The 19,231-nt window shown below is 46.0% G+C and overlaps 1 protein-coding gene across 1 annotated transcript in view; it reads right to left on the bottom strand.

Moving 5' to 3' along the window:
* The window catches only part of MGAT4B (alpha-1,3-mannosyl-glycoprotein 4-beta-N-acetylglucosaminyltransferase B), a 51,013-nt gene that overhangs the window by 14,164 nt on the left and 17,618 nt on the right, over positions 1 to 19,231 (bottom strand). Inside the window, exons 2-3 of the mRNA XM_038149853.1 lie at positions 1,293 to 1,472; positions 475 to 615 (exon numbers count right to left, since the gene is read on the bottom strand). Of these exons, the coding sequence (XP_038005781.1) occupies positions 475 to 615; positions 1,293 to 1,472 (321 nt within the window). The remainder of the gene's footprint in view (positions 1 to 474; positions 616 to 1,292; positions 1,473 to 19,231) is intronic.

Genomic DNA, 19,231 nt, shown 5'->3' on the forward strand with positions numbered 1-19,231 from the left:
CATGGCCAGAAGCACTCCAGTTTAGTAGGTGCAGATCAGGTCTTTGGCGTTGGGTTGGGATTTGGGAGCAGGGGGAATCATCAAGTAACCAAAGTCCTGTTACCAATGGGATTTGTCTCCTTAGTTTGAGTACAGTCTCCATGAAGCACCCTACAAACTATACTTTCATCTGAAGCCCTTCCAGGCAATGTCTAGAGCACTCTGGATATGGAAAGCAGCAAACAACATCTGGCAGAAGCATCAAGAACATTTTAGGGCCAGTCAAGAGCACAGACAGCACTCCCCTGTAGACTCGCAGGTGTGACATGGCTCACCCACCCCACATGTCACCATAACTAAGGAAGCTTGCATGATGGCATGCAGCCCTTCCTCCAGTCCTGCTTGCATCTGTGCCACAGCCAGGCCCGGAGGAAAGGGGAGGGACAGGCACCAAGGTGAGGAAGAGCACCAGAAGCAGCACTAATTCCCATTTACCTCCAGTGCGCCCCTGTCCCACATGCACGGCTGGCTGCAGACTGTTCTCCTTTGACAGCAAATGTGGCAAATGATGGAAGATGGTGGGAAGGTGCAGCACATTCTTGTTGGTGATATTCCACAGTTTTAACTTGGTTTCGTCTTAAAAAGGAAAAGGGAATCAATTGCAAGGCACGGTAGGTAGGAAGAGACTGCAAGGCAAAAAGCCTTTTTACAGCAGCCTGGCCACCCGAGACTACTGCTGGGTTATACAAAATCAGGCCAACCTTTAACATGCTACCACAAACCCAATTAAAGTTCAGCAGGAGCCAGGAGGGCCTTTAAGAAGTCCCAAAATATTTGGGAAGGAGAGGGGAGAATGAAGATAAAATGAAGGTCAAATCAGATCTTTCTGTTGAGATCCAATTTTCTTCAACCGAGCAACTTAAAAAAAAAAACAAACCAACAAATAAATTGGTGAGGGGTGCTCAGGCAGCCTAACTCCTTCCTCCCCCCTCTCTTTGGATACCCATTTTCCATATGGGTTGAATACAGCCATAGGAAACAGAGTGTATGACTTGCAAGGGAGAAAAAAAGCTTGTAAGCAAGCAAATTGGCAAATATCCTCAGCAGAGGCAAATCCGTGTTTAATGATGCTTATGCACCTCTAATTAAACAGGAGTTTAAGAGCTCCCAAGTCTCTCTGAACTCCACAATTTGCTCGCGCTGGGGGAGAGGAGAGCAGGTCCTGTCCGCAGCCCTGCACGCACACACCTCTCTACCTCCTCATCAGAAACAGCTCCAACACAGCCCCAGATCCTCAAGGCCTGTTTATTCACCAGATAAGCTGCTCCAGGTCCGGTTTATGTCCCGCAGGGCCTGCTTCTCCGACAGGGCTCTCTTGATCTCCTCCAGGACCAGGTTGAGCTCCTTGGAGCGTTTCAGGCTCTCCTGCTCGGCCGTGTGCAGCCGGTCCCTGAGCGCGAGGAACTCCCGCTGGTAGATGTCCACAACGTCACCTGAGGATGCAGAAGAGAGAGAAGCTTAGTCCTCTGTGCTCAGAAGGGTTTCACTCATACCTCCCTTGCCTCCCCAGTCCTTAAATTATGCATTTAGGGAGCTGTGGTGAAAGGGTCACGGGAGGGCAGTTTAAGTTCAGAACTACAATAATAAAGCTGCTTCCATTTTTCCTCTTTCAGCTTGGGTTTCTGGGTCATGTTGAAATAGAATCACAGAACAGTTTGGGCTGGGAAAAAACCTCTAAGATCATTGAGTCCAACCATTAACCCAGCAATGCCATGACCACCACTAAACCACGTTCCCAAGTGCCACATCTACACATCTTTTACATCTCTTCAGGGATGGTGATTCCACCACTTCCCTGGGCAGCTTATGTGAATGATTGGCAGATTTCTCCTGAAGGATTTTTTCCTAATATCCAATCCATCCTTTTCTACAGGTTGAACCTTCTCCAGCTTGTTTGTCCTTCTTTGGACACACAAATACAACCACCTGCTGGAGGAGCCCGAGTGATGGAAAGAGAGATGCTGGCAAGGGGGAATACTGCCCTGCAGTGAGACAAGGGTGCAGACAGCACCTCCTGCAGCTTTGGAAGAGAACCCCAAATTTTAACAGTCAAAAGAGATTTTGGGACTCTAACCTCTCCAAAACACATCAGGATAAAGAAAATCACATGGCAACAGCTGCCTGGATGTGTATATGAATTCAAGTATTTGACACACACCTTTAGGATGCATCATAAATGTATAAAAAACCCCTTCTGATAGGGTAACAAAGCTTTTTGTTTTGAAACAACACCTTATCCCATGCTCTGTAAACAGGGCAATAAAACTATCAAGAGCTTTCAGTCAGAACTAACTGTACAACAGCCGGGAGTGGAATCAGTGAGCCACTAATGAAGCTTCCCGGGACATTTTTTCCCATTATTAGTGAAACTGCTCATTAAAAAAACACTTTTATCTGTGGTTATTAATTTGTTTTCAGTAAGATTATAACTCACAAGACTATAGTCAAAGCAGATTTATCCACTGACTAGTAGACTCTTAACCCAAACACGACTAGGAGAGTTAATGATCAAAAATACTGCACTGGAACTTCACAACACAGGGCTAAATATAAATCAAAGCAATTGAAAAAGATACATTGACTGCATAAAAAAACTTCTATTTTGGGGTCCATGAAGAAAAAGCAAAAGGAATTTTGAAAATCAGACATATCCAGCTTCAGTGCACAGAGTTTCCAAGACAACAGTGCTTCCCAGGCCGGGTACTGGTGATGCTTTTGCCTAGAAAAAGTTTCCCCTATTCAGTCTTTCCCCCAAGAAAAACCTCCTTAAAGACTCACTGCTTCAGCACAAGGGACCCCCCCAAGGCAGTCTGGCTCCTATTAACCTTTTGACATTATTTTCAAAGCCATGGCACACGGGGAGGGAGCAGAGGAAGTTACACCCATTTGATGACTCCGTCCATCTGACAACACGTTATTCAGAGAAATTCAAGGGAGAGACATAAACAAGACCAGTCCTTCCTTTTTCCTGTGTGGTGCTGCTCGCTTTCCACTCCCATCGAAAAAACATTTTCAAATATGCAGAAAAACAAGTTAACACCCAGCTTTGAGAGCTGCTACAGGAATTCTCAGGAGGATGTCAGGCTCTAAAAACTCGTCTCACGATGAGTGAGACCTTTACCTGCTGCTGCCTCTCAGACATAAGAATACAGCTACACTCAGCTTCCCAATACTCCACGTTATAGGTTTTCCTACTTGTATCTTTTACTGGCTGCATCTGGGAACACCAGCAAGGAACAAGCCTCACTTTCTGCTTTTGCACAACACGATGGCTTGTGCAAGGCTGGAAGCATTTGGCTCTTGGCAGCCTGGGGGGTTACTATCCTGTGGATGCCATCAAAGCCAAATCACAGCTAAAGGCTGCCATTAGATCTTGTTCTGCAATACCTGGAGCAGAGTAAAGGCGAGGCTTTGCACTTAATGGCTTTTTCCAGAGCACTGCACTTCATTTGTGTCAGATTTAGAAGGGAAATGTCACTGATTATTCAGTCACTAATGACCTGCCCGCCGAAGCCAAGAGCCGTACTTTCCTTAGACTGCAATGGCGATGTGCAGTCAACCATTTGCTGCTTTTCTGGTTAATGGTTGGAAGTGAAATTGTATTTGCTTCCAGCTCTTGTCATATGATGTCTTCGTAGGCTCTCTATTCTTTAATTAAAATTTCATTAAATTTAAAAGCTGATCGATCGTGACTGGTTCTGATGACAGCCTGAACAATCCTAGACAAAGCCCGAGATGGGTGTACAGTTTCCCATGAATTTCCAGTAATTTTGCACTTGTCGGCCTGCAATGACACGTGGCTGCAGATCTGTGTCCTCACAAAAACCCCCACCTCTCAGCCAGGGAGGGCTCTGAAAAACCACCAAGGGCAGCAGAGGATAAGGAGGGGGGATTGGCTCCCAACTCTACAAGCAAGGTTGGACACAGAAGTGATTTGCTGCTAATTAGGCTGAACAAATTTTTCAGCTAGTGTCAGTTCAGCACAGACCCTTTACATACCTTTCAAACCAGCAGCACTCCCTATCTACATATTTATTGTGTTCCCTCCCAGCACAAGATAACAGAGCTCTTAAAATATCTCTAGACTCAAGCACTGCAGGACAAAAACTCCTAGCTATATCTAAAAAAAAAATATTTAGCTTATTTTTTCTTTTATTTTTTCTTGCGAGATAACACATTGCTTTGGGCTTAAAATATACTGGTTTAAGAAAGAAAGAAAGTCAGCCTTAGGTGACAGGCTGCAGGACTGACCTGGAGACCAAAACCCTCTCAAACTTGCAGCACGCATGTGCAAAGAACTCATTTCTCACCTTGCCAGGGCCCATATTTGCACTCAATGGTTTCTCACAATCTGTTTTTAGAAGCAGGCCGGCTGTGAGGCTCCAAGTGGGAATCAGGCATCCTCATACAAGTCAGTGCTCAGCAGGGCAGAGAAGCAGCTGGGCACAGCTGAGTGCCAGTCACCATCTGTCCATGCCATGCCCACTGCAGCAGCTCTGAGAGGGGATCCCTGGAGGGGGAGCAGCCCCAGGCTGAGGGACAGTGGCCACAGGAAGTGTCTGGCTGAGCATCACTCAGTGACCAATGTTTCCCCACATCCCTCTCCTGCACGGCTGTGCCCAGACACAGCTGCCAGGCTTTGTGTTTTAGCTGAGAAACCTGGGCTGGGTTTGCCGAGCAACACAAACCACTGGGGAAGCAAAAGGCAGGGATGGCATGAACAGGCTCTTTCAGGAGTTGGACTTCGATGATCCTAGCGGGTGCCTTCCAAGCCAGAACTTTCTGTGACTTCTCAGCAGCTGGGATGCAGCAGCGTGCAAGGGATGGGCACAGGCTGGTGGGGCTCATGGGCTGCTCCCCGGAGCCTGTGGGTGTCCCACAGAGCTGAGCTCCTGCAGCCTCCCCAAAGGATTTACCCATCTGAGACAGCAACCCTTCAATAAAAATTATTTCTCCATTATGGAGAATTCTGTGTCTTCATTCTAATTCAAGTGACTCTTAAGTGCAAACTATGTTTGCCAGCAGAGGTGAGGGCTGGGACAACTGCATCCACATCCATTTTCAGTTTCTGAGTGAAAGCAAAATAATCTGATCCTATGTCAGAAGACAGAAACAAAATCAGACCAGTGCCAATAAAACCCCCACCCTGAAATCTCACACAGTCATTCATACACACAGACACACACATACATACTATCACACACAGAGTCAGGAATGTTATAATTCCATATTTTGCATTCATCTTTCCAATCACACTCCAACCTCCCAGAGAGTCTGCAGTGCATTTTAAACACGTCCATATTTCAGTTCCAATTACTTTTGGTTTTGTTCTCTGCTGATAACCTCTCCCAGCAGAGGGGACCCATGGCTAACGCCAGAGATTTCCCTCCAATTCAATCTCTTCAAAAGCAAACACACAGTCTTTGCTAGCTGGACTTGCTTCTCATTAGGAAGACTTTCAAGAGACTTGGTTTAAAAACTAAAAACAACCCTCAAACCTCTAAACTGTTTATCTCTACAAAATCTTGGCTTCTAGAGCATAACTGCACCTTTTGACCGCTGTTGCACAAATTCCCAAAGCCAAAAGAGCAAGAAAAAGTGCAGCTCCCTCACAATGTAAATGAAGTTGGAGTAGGAAATTCATCTGCCTACAGAAAACATTTCTGTAATGACTGTTCTCCCTCATTTTATTTAAAACACCCCTTTAAGAAATAAATGCTTCCCCCTCTAGGACTTGCAAGGGCCTGGGGGGACTGCAGAGCACACAAACAACCCTCTCCATGCTAAAGCATCTGTGTTATCCAAAAATGCTAACAAGCAAGAACAGGAACCAGGATGTTGAGCCACTGTCCCCACCCCAGCCAGGCACCCATGCTGGCCCCAGCTGCCTCCAGCCCCAGCCATTCCCAGCAGCTCCTGGAGTTAGATGATGATTAGGGAATTTTATTTTAATTTTATTTTACGTTTTGATGTTTAATGATTTATATAATGCTGGCACGGCTCCACGCATTACACTCTAGATTGCCCTGATTGAATCGCAACATTCATTAGGTCTTTTGCTAACAGAATTTCACTGGACCATTAAAATGGATAGAAGGAGTCACTGTGCCGTATCAGTGAATTAAATTCTGCTCCTGAGATGCACAAAAGGAACAGTCCTGCTTTACATGGAAATCTGGTGCAGCACACAGGTGTGAGGCACTTTGCACACAGGTACACAGAGATTGCAGCAACTCCACAATAACCTATTTATACCACTAAAAGCAAAATGTTGTCCTTTGCTTATCTGGCTTTTAAAAGTAGAAACCAGCTCTAGAGACTCACCATAAACAAATCCCCAAATCATCCCTCAAAAAACCACTGCAAAGGGACTCTTAAGTAGCAGTAAGAAAGGATAGCTTAGCATCCAAAATACCCAAATATCAGCCCCTCCTCACCCACCCACCAAAGGAAGGATGATGATCGAGGTCTTTTCCTTCAGATCTAAAGAAACAAGAACAGTGCTCCTGTGAGATGAGAAATCTGAGAGACACATCGCCTTACCTTCTGTGAGCCAGCAGGTCATTGCTCCCAGTTTCAGATTCATCTTTTAAAATCATAAATATTTTGGCAGAGTGGGATATATGCAGCCACTGAGAACCTGATTTGCATTAAGGAACTGAACACCAAGACACGCCGAGCAACAATTCAAACACTGTCAAGGGTAGAGTTTGGGGAGTAGGTGGTATCTGGCAGGGTGGACTCCCAAAAGGCTCCAGCAGCTGCAATTACCCTGTTGGGGGCTGATTCATCTGCACAGAAAGTGTGTTTCAGCAGTGCCATCACCACACAGCAAACACGGATGCTCTATTCAGTAAACATGATGCGACATTTAATTCTCCACTGTGTCCCAAACCACCTGGATACTCAGTCAAAGCAGACATTTTCTAGCTGCTGCTTATAAGTACACCCCAAGAATCTTAATTATAAGGTTTTTACATAATTTTTTAAAGAAAAAAAATTAAAGCAAAAAAGTTTTTAAAGGAACTTTTTAAAGTTTATAAAATTATATTATGTTGTAATTTGCGGTTACCACCAAGGCAAAAAGTAACATGGAAAGTAGAATCTTGAGTACCACTAGAAAGCTGATGATTACTGGGAAAATAGCTACAGGTGGGAAGAGCTTCAGGCAGGACAGGGACTAGGGGAGGAGAGGGGTGGCATGTAGGTTTCCCAGCTCAAAGCAATGGGCTGGGTTAGGTGGTGCTGGCACTGGCACTTACAGGGAGGCCCAGTCAGCAGAGTCATGGAATGGTTTGGGTTGGAAGGAACTTTAAAGCTGATCTCATTCCACTCCCCTGCCATGGGCATGGACACTTTCCACTAGACCAGGCTGCTCCAAGGCCATCCAAACTGGCCTCAGACACTGCCAGGGATGGGGCATAATGGGCACTGGTGGTCAAAAGAGCTGTCAAAAACCAGCTGTGGTTTAGCTCCTTGTGTTCATCCTCTGCCCTTTATTTACTCTTTATTTCAGTCAGTACCTACAGCATGTGCTATCCTGAACTGAGGCTGAATAATGTATTTTGATGCCCCCACCACCCCAATGCATCCCTCAGTGCCACCACTATGCTCCAACTGGGAGCCTGTGCTCAAGAACTGTCCTGAGCAGATGCAGAGCTGTTCAGGAGCACCAGAGTCCACAGCATCTTAGAAAAATCAGTACCCACCCTCCACACCCAGCAAAAGGCACTGGCTGCCCAGGTGGGTGATGGCAGCAGGAAAGATCCCCCCACAGTCAGTGGAGGCTCCTGTGCTGCCCCTGGGTTGGCTGCTGGGTTTGAGCATCCCACGGCACCAGCGTCACGCTGAGAGAACTCATCAGCCAGGGCAAGAGGCTTATTAAAAGTCAGCCTGTCTGAAAAAATGATCCTCAAATAAAGCAAGAGCTTTCCCCAGCTCCAGTCTGGTGTTTTCTTTAATACGGCCATTTAATAAGGGCCTGTGGTATATTTAACAGCATTTCAACCTTCAGCAGCTCCGTGTAATGAGACAGAAATGCAATGCATCTCTCCACCGACGGTCCCTCCCCAGGGAACACAGGCACCTTTAAGTCACTATTTCTTTTTGCAGCAGTAGGTGTTGATCATATTTCTGTTGCACATCTCCTCGCTGGAGTTTAATGTTGTCTCAGCACATACGTCATCAGCAGGAGAGAGGAAAATTCATATCCCCTGTGCCTTGTTATTCCAAAGTATGAGCTACTGTTTGCATTGGAGAGTCAGTTCAGACAACATGCACATGGATATTTCAAAAAATAAGCTTTTTGTTTTGCTTCTAAAGTCCTAAGTGGTAAGTTTTCAGAGATGGGGATGAGTAGATTTCCCATTATGGGGATGCTGAAACACAACACAGATGGTGAACATTCCAATTCCCCATTCCAAGGAAGAGAGCAAGTCAGAGGGGCGCCTGTGCCCAAATCCAAAGGCTCCCCAGGGGGGCTGCAGGCGCCAAAGCACGGATGTAGAAACTCAGAAATTAGGAACGTAAACAGCAATGCCCATCACCTCTGCCTAAATGCCTTGGATCAGGGCAGAGGAGGCAGCAGAAGCCGTCAGACTGCTCTTGGGTACCTGCAGAGCAGGTTTGGGATCTCTTTCTGCAGCGCAGCTCTGTGGGTCAATCACAGAGAAGGATACAAAGGGCTCCTGAATCCCCTGGGCTTCACCTGCCAAACAAAAGCATTGGCAGGAGAGGAAATTCCCTGCAGGTATAAACCACCATCAGCTTCTGACAAAGGAACCAGTCCTTCTGATTTGTCCTGGGGTTTTATCAACCCATTCAAGGGATTTACAAGATGAAGAAATCAGATGGCAATTCATTTTGCTGCAAAAAAAGCTAAGGAGGAAAGGGGAAGAGGGCAAATGCTGCCATTGATCTAAAGAGAAAAAAGATGGGATTAAACAGTGGATTTTCATCATAACAAAAGGTTAACTATCCAGAGGAAGCCATAAGGATTGGTATTAAACTCACCAGCTAATAGATTTAGTGAGGATCTGGGGAAGGAGATGAATTTGTGAAGTAGCCAAATACAGAGTGGACATGGAGATAAGCTCATCAAAGCCAGAAAAGGAGCAAATTATCAGAAGTCAACCAAATGGCAAAGTGACACCAAAACTGATACATGCAATTTAACTGGGGGGGAGAATCAAGGTATTTTTCACATGGTTCTTAATTAGCAGTATTAACTAGGGAGGAAACCACAGCATCAGTGTCTGCAGCCCAATCTGCAGCAATCCAGGGAAAAAAGGGGGGGATAGGGAGGGAGGCAAACAAGATGTTAGTGTGGTTAGTGAACAGGATGGGGAATAATAGTATGAAGATTATACCATTATTAAAATGATGCTGCCTAATCCCACAATAGTTTTCCCCTCATCTGAAGAAGAATATTAATACAGACTTAAAAGGGGCTTTTGAGAGGGTGATAAGAATGATCAAAGGCCCGGAAAAAAATCCTGCTCTGTGAGGAAGGAAAAAATATATGACATAATTCATCTTAGGATGGGCATGGTAATAGGGCTTATGATGAAAAGTATAAATAATAGAGTGATATAATGAAAATATACCACAGGCTTCCATTCTCCCTGTTTCAAAACCTAGCACCAAGTAGCCATTTCATTCAAATATTAATTTGCAACTGAAAAGGAAATGTGTTGCACAGACAAAGTGTATTATTTCTCTGAATTCACTGAGGAATTTAAACAATATCAAAGAGCTGGAAGGTGCTGAGCCCAAGGTCAGGTAAAACATTGTCCCATCAGTGGTCCCTGGTCTCAGCTGGGTTGGAAGCCCCCTTTTCTCCCCTTTTCCTTGGGAGAAAGACCATGCATTTATATGTCTCTCCTCACAACCTAATTAGGAACACTGAAGCTTTTGTCTTCAAAGCAAAGCTAACTCATTAGCAATCTAATTATTTACCTGTGTAGCACCAATACAGCTTTCGAAGCATTTTTTCTCTCAAATGGAAAGTGAAGGCTTTGTACTTGGTGGGTTTTTTAATAGCCTTTATTTGACTGGGGAATCAAAACATGCTGAAAGTGAACAAAATAAAGCATTATAGAAATCATGAGTCATTAAACCTCGAAATAATTGCAGCTCGACAGGATTTTTAAGTGAGGACATTACACAGCCAAACCTGGGCGAGGGGTGGAAAGGAAGGGGGGAAAAGGGGAATGGGAAAAGCTGGGAGCTTGTACCTGTGGTCAATCCTACCAAGCAAACCTGTGTATGGTTTAAAAGGAGATGCATTTGCCTGATGCACTTTCCTTACATGGCATGGGCATGGAAAATGCTCTTGGATGCACCTAAGGGCAGCAGGAACAGCCTGGCAGTGGAGAGGGTGTTGTGCTCCTGCTCTGAACATGAACACACAGGAACCTGCAGCAGCCTTGTCTGTGCATCCCTGGGGTCCAGGCACGGCTCTGGGCACTTACCATGCCATGGGCCATGTCACTTGTCACTTGCCATGCTGAACTGTGAACCATCACTATGCAGGAAAAGCCCAAATTGGATTTGCTTGGTTCTCACCAAACCCTCCAGACTGCATTTCTCTCCCTTTCACCTCGTTCTCACAACAAGCAGCAAAGCCAGTGAGTAAAATCTCATGAACCAAAACAACCCCAAAGGAATAGCTGATGGCTGGAGCTGCAGGATCATGTCCCCACGGGTGCTGGCAAGGCCCAGCTCTAAAGCTTTACAGAAGCAGAAAACCCTGAAGACGAGCAAATGCCTCGCAGTCCAACAGGAAAACCCTTTCTATTACAACCTAATTAAGTTAATGGTGAAACAGAGACCTTGTTCCACAAAAACCCATAGCCCCCACGCATCCTGCTCTGTGCTTAGTGCTAATGGCTCACAAGTCCATCCAAAAGGAATCCCTCCAAGAAGGGAAGTCAATCCTTGCAAAGGTCACTGTGTTAATCATCACACCCCTTCTCTAGCAGCAGCTGTTGGTAATTGCCTGTGAAGGAGTCGAAATGAAACTCTTGTTAATCCTTCTCCCAACATTACTAAAATCAAACATCATCATTATCTCCCCCACAAATGACCCTGAGCCACCAGCACTTAGCAGCTGATGGACAAGCTCAGCCCATCTCAGGAGAGATGTGGCACTGGCCGGTGGAAAAAGCAGCTCCACTTTGCCAATTGAAGGTGAGTTTATTGATCAGCAGCAGTAAGTGCTGGTGCCTTGTATTTCCCCACCTCCTGTACAATCGACCAGTGCACTCATCATTCCACTAAAGTTACCACCAGACTCAGAGCAGCCGAGATCCTGGAACAGTGGGAATTTGTTTAATCAATAACATATGAAGCTTTTGGCAGGGCTGAGTGTATGAAAGAATTTTACAACAGTGAAATAAAGTATTGCTGTGTTATAAATCAGAGAACACATATGGAAAAGTTAGCGTGATGTACTAAGAGGGATATCAAGGAAATCACAGAAGTTCTGGCTGGAGGCCCTGGTTCTGCTGATGTTAATAGCTGAGAACTTCAATGCAAGTCAGGTTTGAGTTCTTTTTCCAAAAGAGTAACTCATTTGCAATGCATGTGACTGTAGTGGAGTGAAAGGATATTGAGAGCACTCCCCTCACTCTGCTGTTTATGTAAATTGTACATCTTGTCTACCTGCATATCCACAGCCAACACCAGATTCCAATTTCCTGATTGTACCAACGCCTGATCAGCTGCACAACCATGCTGTTGGGTAGAGCAGATTTTAAAATCACCACATACTGATCACAGGATGAGCTGATCGAAATTGCATTTTGTTTTAGTAGTCTTAAATAATTTGCAGAATGCTCAAAATAAAATGCATGCAGAACCTTTTAAAAATTACTCAGCATTAATATTTGAAATATTTATCCCCTGGGGTGCAGACTTGTAACATGAGCACTTAATGGGGTACATTTTCTTTTCTCCAGAGAAAAAATAAGACATTGCCATAAAATAGCACACTTAGGCCAACTATAGCTGTTGATGCTATCTGAGGGCTCTTGTTTCATTTTATATGATAGCATAGTTCCTGGGAAGAAAAACATATCACTAAAAGAGTGGGAGCCACTTCTCCCTTTTGTCATTCACCAGCCAAGAAAACATGAGAGAGGGTTATCAAATAATGTCAACATGCTCTTCCACAAAGCCAGACCAGCTGCTTTAGAAAGAATAAAACCCGCCCTTATTTCTTCTCTTGCAGAAAACACATCGCTGGAAGTACAAAGACAGAATTCCCCCAATAGCAGCCTGAAGTAAATTAACTTTTCGCTATTTCAGAGTGCAGGGACTAACCCAGTACCAAGCAGCCTTGGTTCCACACCCCACAACAGCCCAGCTGCAGAGCTGCCTGCCAGCCTGTGCCAGCAGCAGCAGCAGCATTATTCCAGCAGATCAGCTCTGCTGAGAGGCAACACAGATGCTGGTGATGGCACAGCACAAGGTGGGGGTTGCAGGACATTTCAAGGGTAGAAAATAAACAGCTGGAGGGGAGGAGGATGCTGACTACGCGGGTGTCCTACTGCTAAGACCTTTGGTTGCTTATTAAATGATGCCTGAAAGCTTCTCAACAAGCTGCTGCTCTGAAATGTTACTGGCATCTCCCTCTCCCCTGCGCCGAGCTCCAGGCAAGGTGTCACGAGTGGCTTTCGGCGAGCCAGGAGTGCCAAAATGCACAGGGGGCTCCCTGAACCTTCTCAGAGGGCACCAAAACCCAGTCAGCCCCACAGTCCCATGGCCTGATCCAGATGGAAAATTTAGCATCCTTGCTGCAGGCTTAATTTTGGGTCAGATCATCCTGCTGACCGAGCCAGTGATACAAAGGAAGCACAGTGGAACCAGGATGCCCTTTTGGACAACAGCCCGAAAGGAGAACAGTTTAAATGGCTGTGAAACCACATCCCTGGAGGTTTTGCTTTCTTGCAATGTCAGGTTTACCTAAAGGCTTAAAGGCAGTGCACTGAGCCCTACAGCCTGCTGCTCACCACCTCCAAAAATAGGTGTGATTCCGGGAGCCTGGACCACAGGACCATGGTATTTATGTTTAATTTCACAACTGTTCTTAAAGTGCTGCTGAGTCCTGGCAGAAGACACTTCACACTCCCTGTGAGCAAAAGCACACTGTTCACACCTCACATTCCCTTTGAACACGTCTATTTAAATGGATTTGGCTTTTCAGTATTTCACACACCACTACCTTCACCGGTGCCACCTATAAGGTAACCTAATTGCTATGGGCTGCTGCGGATCAGTTTTCCAGACCTTCCACCCCGAGGGAAACTTTGTTACAGAAATTTGACGTGTTTAGGTGTTGGAAGAGAATGCAAGATGGGCAGCCAGAAGCTGTGCCCAGCAAACAGCGCTAAGAGCCCACAGGGAGAGTTTTCCATGATTAAACAGTTGCATCTCATGCAGCCCAGAAAGCAGCAGTGCAGCCGCACATCCTCCCAGCAGCATCTCAGGGATGACATCGGATCAGGCTGTCAGCTCAAGGAGGCGTGAGGGAAAGACAAGAGAGGGCACAGAGGGCTGGAGAGGCCACGGCTGCCCAGCAAAGGCATGGAAGGGAGATGGCTTTTGCACAAGAATCACCCCGAGCACAGGTGAGCAAAGCCACAGTTGGTACTGAAGGAGTTAAAGTGCAGAAATCACAGCAAACTACACCAGGAGGGACTGCAGGGGCTGACCCAAATCCGCCTGTCCCAGGGGTGCCAGGAGATCAAAACTCAGGGAAAATCCCACCACAGGGGAGCCAGGCTCAGCAGGCACAGGGAAAACAGCAGTGGGACTCACCCCCACAGAACCTGCCCTGGGGTACCTGAGCACCACTATGGAGAGCAACATCTGAGCCCTTGCTCCCTCTCTACAAAGAGGTTTATTGGACTTCAGTGTCCAGGGAGGTAATTTCTGTACTGAGGTGCTTTAGGTACCCCAATGCACTCGAAAGGATCTCTCAAGGGCCATGGAGGCTGCTCAGCACCTCCTGGAATGCCTTGCTGGTATATCCATCAAGCAAATCACCCTGGGTGAGTCCCCAGTTAATAACCTATCCTCACACCCAGCTTCCCAAAGCTTCCTGCACACGGATCAGCTTTGTTACCCAGGATCACCGCTGTGCATGGCTGAGAAAAATCTAATCCAATTTCTTTCTTCTTTAGGAATAAAACATCAAGCATGGGCAGTCAGTCAGATACAGCAGCAGTGTGGAAGTGTGGCAGCACAGCTGTGTTATCATTGCCAGCAAACCCATGGCTGAGGGAGCAGCGGAGATGGGGGAGCTCCAGAGCTGGCATGGGCTGGGAGGAGTGGTTCAAGACACACAGCCTCTTTTGGGGAACTCATTATTTAGTTTTATGACCATGGAAAACCCCAAAATGTGTAAACTATAACATCAGGACTTCACATGTAGGTATTCATGATTACAAAGACAATCCCATAAGGTTCCCATGGCCATATCCAAAGCTTGGTGAGAGCAGGGGCATTCTGACAGCCTTATAAGTCCATACACTGGAAAAAATATCATATTAGCCCTACATTGCTGCAGACTGGAACAGCCCCAGCAGAGCCACCCAGTGCTCTGCACCACCTCCCTGGCTTGGAGGGTTTTGCCAAGGTACATATCCTTGCGCACCACCCAGAAGTGGCTAAACCACTTAAAAAGCCACAGCGGGGTCAGGATGCCACAGAGCGCTGCCTCAGCACTGCTGTGCCCCAGCAGTGTCCCCTCTTGGGACCAAAACACATCCTCTGCCAAACCACCTCCAGTACCTCTGCAGCTCTGGCACCGCTCATTGGCAGCCTGGCCAGTGCACACACTGCAGCCAACTCCCTGGGCATGTTTTACTGAGGACAAGCCCAGGAACTCCACGTGTGTGTGTGTGTGTGTGTGTGTGTGTGTGTGTGTGTGTGTGTGTGTGTGTGTGTGTGTGTTTGATATCAGATTTCAAGGAGGTGATGTTTCTAAAATCCTTTTCCAGCACAGATTTGGAAGGTGTTGGACAAGCAGCCACCCAAGCACTCAGAAACAGGCAGGACGTGAGTGCTAAGCCAGCCCTGCACACCTGACAAATCAATTCTTTAAGGTTAGACAGCAGACTATAGAATGAAGCTATAAGCACATATCACTGCACATGAAGGAAAATGCATTCTGCTGTTAATGCCCATAACTTCCCTACTGACAGTAATGGATGCCAGCAAAAGAAGAGACATTCAAGAGTGCCAAAACATGCACTGGGTTGGTTTTTTTTTTCCCTAAGCTTGTGTTGGGCATGCTACTTGAAATACAGAATGGCTGAATTCTATTTTCTCCCCAACCCTCAAGCTGACATAAAATGCCCATGTTTTAATACTGTCATTAAGCATTAGGATAAATTACCAGGGTTATAATGAATTCTCAGAAAAAATACTTGTGTCTTCCAAGCTGTGTTCCAGTTATACACCAAGCTGTATTTCAGATTAAATAAAAAGCAACTCCTATGATAGGCAGCAGATAAGAAGTCAGACTAAATAATGCTAATAATGAAGGAAGGAGGTCCTTCCCACCTTTGAAATAAAAAGACCCATATGTGTTATTTATGATCAGAGTACTACAGGGCCTGGGTGATCCTCTGGAGCTAAAAAGGAAAAGCTGGATGATCTTCCAAAAGAGAAGGGAGAGGAGGGAAAAAAGCCACTGAAGTTTCCCAGCCAGGGAAACAATTTATGGATAGGAGCATTTGCTTCAACTTCTTCAGCAAGGAGACCGAGCACACTCATCTTGCTGTTCAAAGGACATCTTGTGCGTATGAGCACATTTGTCCAAAGTGCTCTGGCTCTGGCCACGGCAGCGTGTTTAGAACACTATTTCCAGATGTGCCTCTCTCCCCGTCACTCCGGCTGCTGCCTCAAGCCAAGACAGTTATATAAGCTGCAAAGCTTAATTGGATTATTTAGCCCAAATCTTTGGCCAAGAGGCAGCGGGGCTGGAGAGCCGGACAGGCAGCCTGGAGAGGAGCTGCACCCCCCTGGGCTTGGGGGGGACAGGGAGGAGCAGAACCCAGCAAATACAGAGCTCATAAAGGCAACTGGCCTCCCTGTCTCCCTCCAATTTCTCACACCTCCTGTCCCTTTTACAGAGGGGGGAGTAGTTGGTATTTTATTAGAGCCATGTTTTCCTACTATAACAACAATTAAAAAGGAATGCAAGGAGCATTTAGAAGACATGACCATTTCCTCTCTGCACAAACAAGCATTTCCTGACTGTGCAGCTCCACAACATGCAATAACACATTTAGCAACCTTGTTTTCCCACAATAATATTTTTCCCCAAACTTTGGCTGTTGTGGTGGCTTATTTTCCATTTAAGGGCATAATCCTGCTTGTGGGATAACCCATCCCAGCGGATCTTTGCAGATGTAATTATTAGGGCAAAGTCCTAAAAAAGAAAGTGTTGCGACTATTCTTGGGAAGAAATCAGGAGAGAGAAGAGAGAGAAGCTGAAGAGTTTCCAAATGCTGTAGCTACCAAAGTATGCCAGAATGATTTTACTCCTTTTACTTTTAATAGAACTGGATAGTTAAGTCAGAAGTTAACACCAGGATATAAACTCACACTAAACTTTGAGCAGGCTGCCTGCTCCATTGCTTAAACAAAAAGTACATGCATGCTTGACAGCCACTCAAACCATTGTCGTGAGGCCCTGGATGGACTTTGTATGGCTTTACTACAAATAATAATAAAATAAAAGCAGCCTGGCATCCTTCTCTGCCACTGCTGACAACATTCCCACCACTCTCCACCAGGCAAAGTGCCATGGATGAATTCAACAGATTAAAACAACCAGAACAGTACAACAGGCAGGGATGTGCTCAGTCCTGCTGGAAACAGCTCCACAAACACTGCAAATCACACACAGAGGGAGGATGCCTCTCACTGCTCCAGCTCTGGTCCCCAAAGCATCATGCACACAAGAACCCCAAAATCCAGAGCATCACTGCTGGCACCCACTCTGCAATTCCTGATGAATATTCCCATGAGTGAGGAGCTGCAATTAACACGCGGTACAGAGTCACAGTAAACAGCAGCAGTGACCAAAAAGCTCTTTATAGAAGGGCTCTCTGCTACAATACCATGATTACTAGTTATGGAAATATTTCAAAAAAAGGCAGACAAAGAGATTTCCACAGGGCACAGCGAGCCAGCCAATTTGTGCTGTGCTTGGACTTCGTAAATCAAAATCCAAGCGACATTTACAGCACTCTAGCTGTTCCTTAAACTTTATTTTTCTTTGCTGCGTGCATTTTGTGCCCTCAGTGAGCTGCAGCTAAAGCTCTGCATGACTGATGGGAAGGAGAAAGTTGACTCAGGCTGACCGGGCAAAGCAGGCTCAGCCCCCTTCCCTGTTATCTGCATTAAGAGCTTCAACAAATTTGTGTAATACCCAGCATTATAGAAATGGATTTCCAACCAGAAGAGCAGTTGGCAGGATTAAGCAAGTAGAAAAGCACATGCACATAAAAAATCAGGAGGTCTGCACACGAGCTAATGGAGCAAACAGAAAATCACTGGGCATGCTCCCTGGGCTGGAGAACCACTTCCTTTATGACAGACAGTAACGTCTCATTACAGGAGAAACAAATACAATAAAGATGAATATTCCATCTTCCCCTGGCTACATTTTAAGTGTTAAGCCAATACAAATTCTCGGGTTATATTTCACAAAAATAGCTACTCAAAAAAACCCTGCTGGCAGCGCAGCAGAGCAAATTTCATTTGAAAGATAAATCCTACATTTTTCGTAGGCAGATGTGAAAATATATCAGACTTTATCATAACAGCCCCTCCCAGGAGCTGAAGAAGCCACAGAGTAAACGTGCAACAAAAAATTAGTTTCCTTTCCCTCCTTGGCCTATATTGCTTAACTCAACACAAACACAATTACGAGCAAATCAAGTTACTTCATCTGGTAGCAGAAGCCACACGCTCTCCCGCACCACGGCGCTCGGCAAAGTCAGTATGGAACCAACCCTTGGGATCATCAGCGAAACACTTGGATGGGGGAGCTGCACGGCTGCTGCAATTATCACAAAATGACCAGCCAGTTCTGCTCCTCCAGCCAGGCAGGACCGTACCAGCCCTGGCGAACAAACGCGCCCTTGTCGGGGGGCTGGGCACGAAGGCGCCTGACAGCGGCCAGCGATGCCAGGAGAGGGCTGCTGGCAACTTCAGGAATGCTGCCAAAAGCTGAGCTGGAGCAGGACACTGTAGCATGGCTATTTCTGTCTGATAAAGGGGCAAAATCAAGCTACCTCCACCGTTTAGTGAAAACTCCTACAAAGCTGGCACGCGAAATGATCTTAAAGCTGCTCTTTGGAGGAGGATTATAACTCTGGATCCACACCACCTTGCCTCCTGCTGCAAGAACATTGCACTGAGGGGTAATTATCCATCTCTTACCAGGATGGGGCAGGGAGCTAAGGAAGAAACATCTTTAATCAATTAAATCCCAGCTTGGTCTGAGCGAGCCAATCCCTGCAAAGAACATCCCACTGCTTCTCCCACAAAGCAAATGAAATTCCCTACAGGAGGTGTTGAAAATGGAGGGCAGAGAGGCATGCACCCTAGCCAGGAGTGTGCTGGATGTTTAATTATTAAAAATTGGTTCCATACAGGTCTTCATCTGCAGTTCTCACCTACCCCCATGGGAGGGGATGGATTAGGGGATGGGAGCTGGAATTACCCCGGGCAGGGCTAGCACCAGGGGTCTGAGTGCGACTTCCAGTCTTGTGCCTCTTGCAGTCTCACGAAGACCCTTCTGGATTCAAAATATTTTTAATTATGACTAAATAGTTAATTATGACTAGTAATTTTAGCTTAAATGAAACTATGAAGCAGACAATCATTTTTAACCCAATAACGAGGAAAAAATAAACAAAAAAACCCCATATATTTAAAAGCAATCTGGTCTGCTTCGCAAAGTTTTCCTGCTGCCTGAACCAGGGATCGGTGATGATCTAAAGTGCAACAGAGCTGTGCAAGGTGGGCAGCTCCTTGGATTTGTAGTTTTGGCCAAACACTGACTACAAACTGGAAATTCTGCTGGCCTAAAATCCCCTGGATTCAAGCACTGGAAGCAAACCTGCACCAAGAAGCAGCTGTTTCTATGGACCAGCTTGGAAGATGAGCT

Source organism: Motacilla alba, chromosome 13 (assembly GCF_015832195.1).
Source record: "Motacilla alba alba isolate MOTALB_02 chromosome 13, Motacilla_alba_V1.0_pri, whole genome shotgun sequence".
In the NCBI taxonomy this organism is placed as follows: domain Eukaryota; kingdom Metazoa; phylum Chordata; class Aves; order Passeriformes; family Motacillidae; genus Motacilla; species Motacilla alba.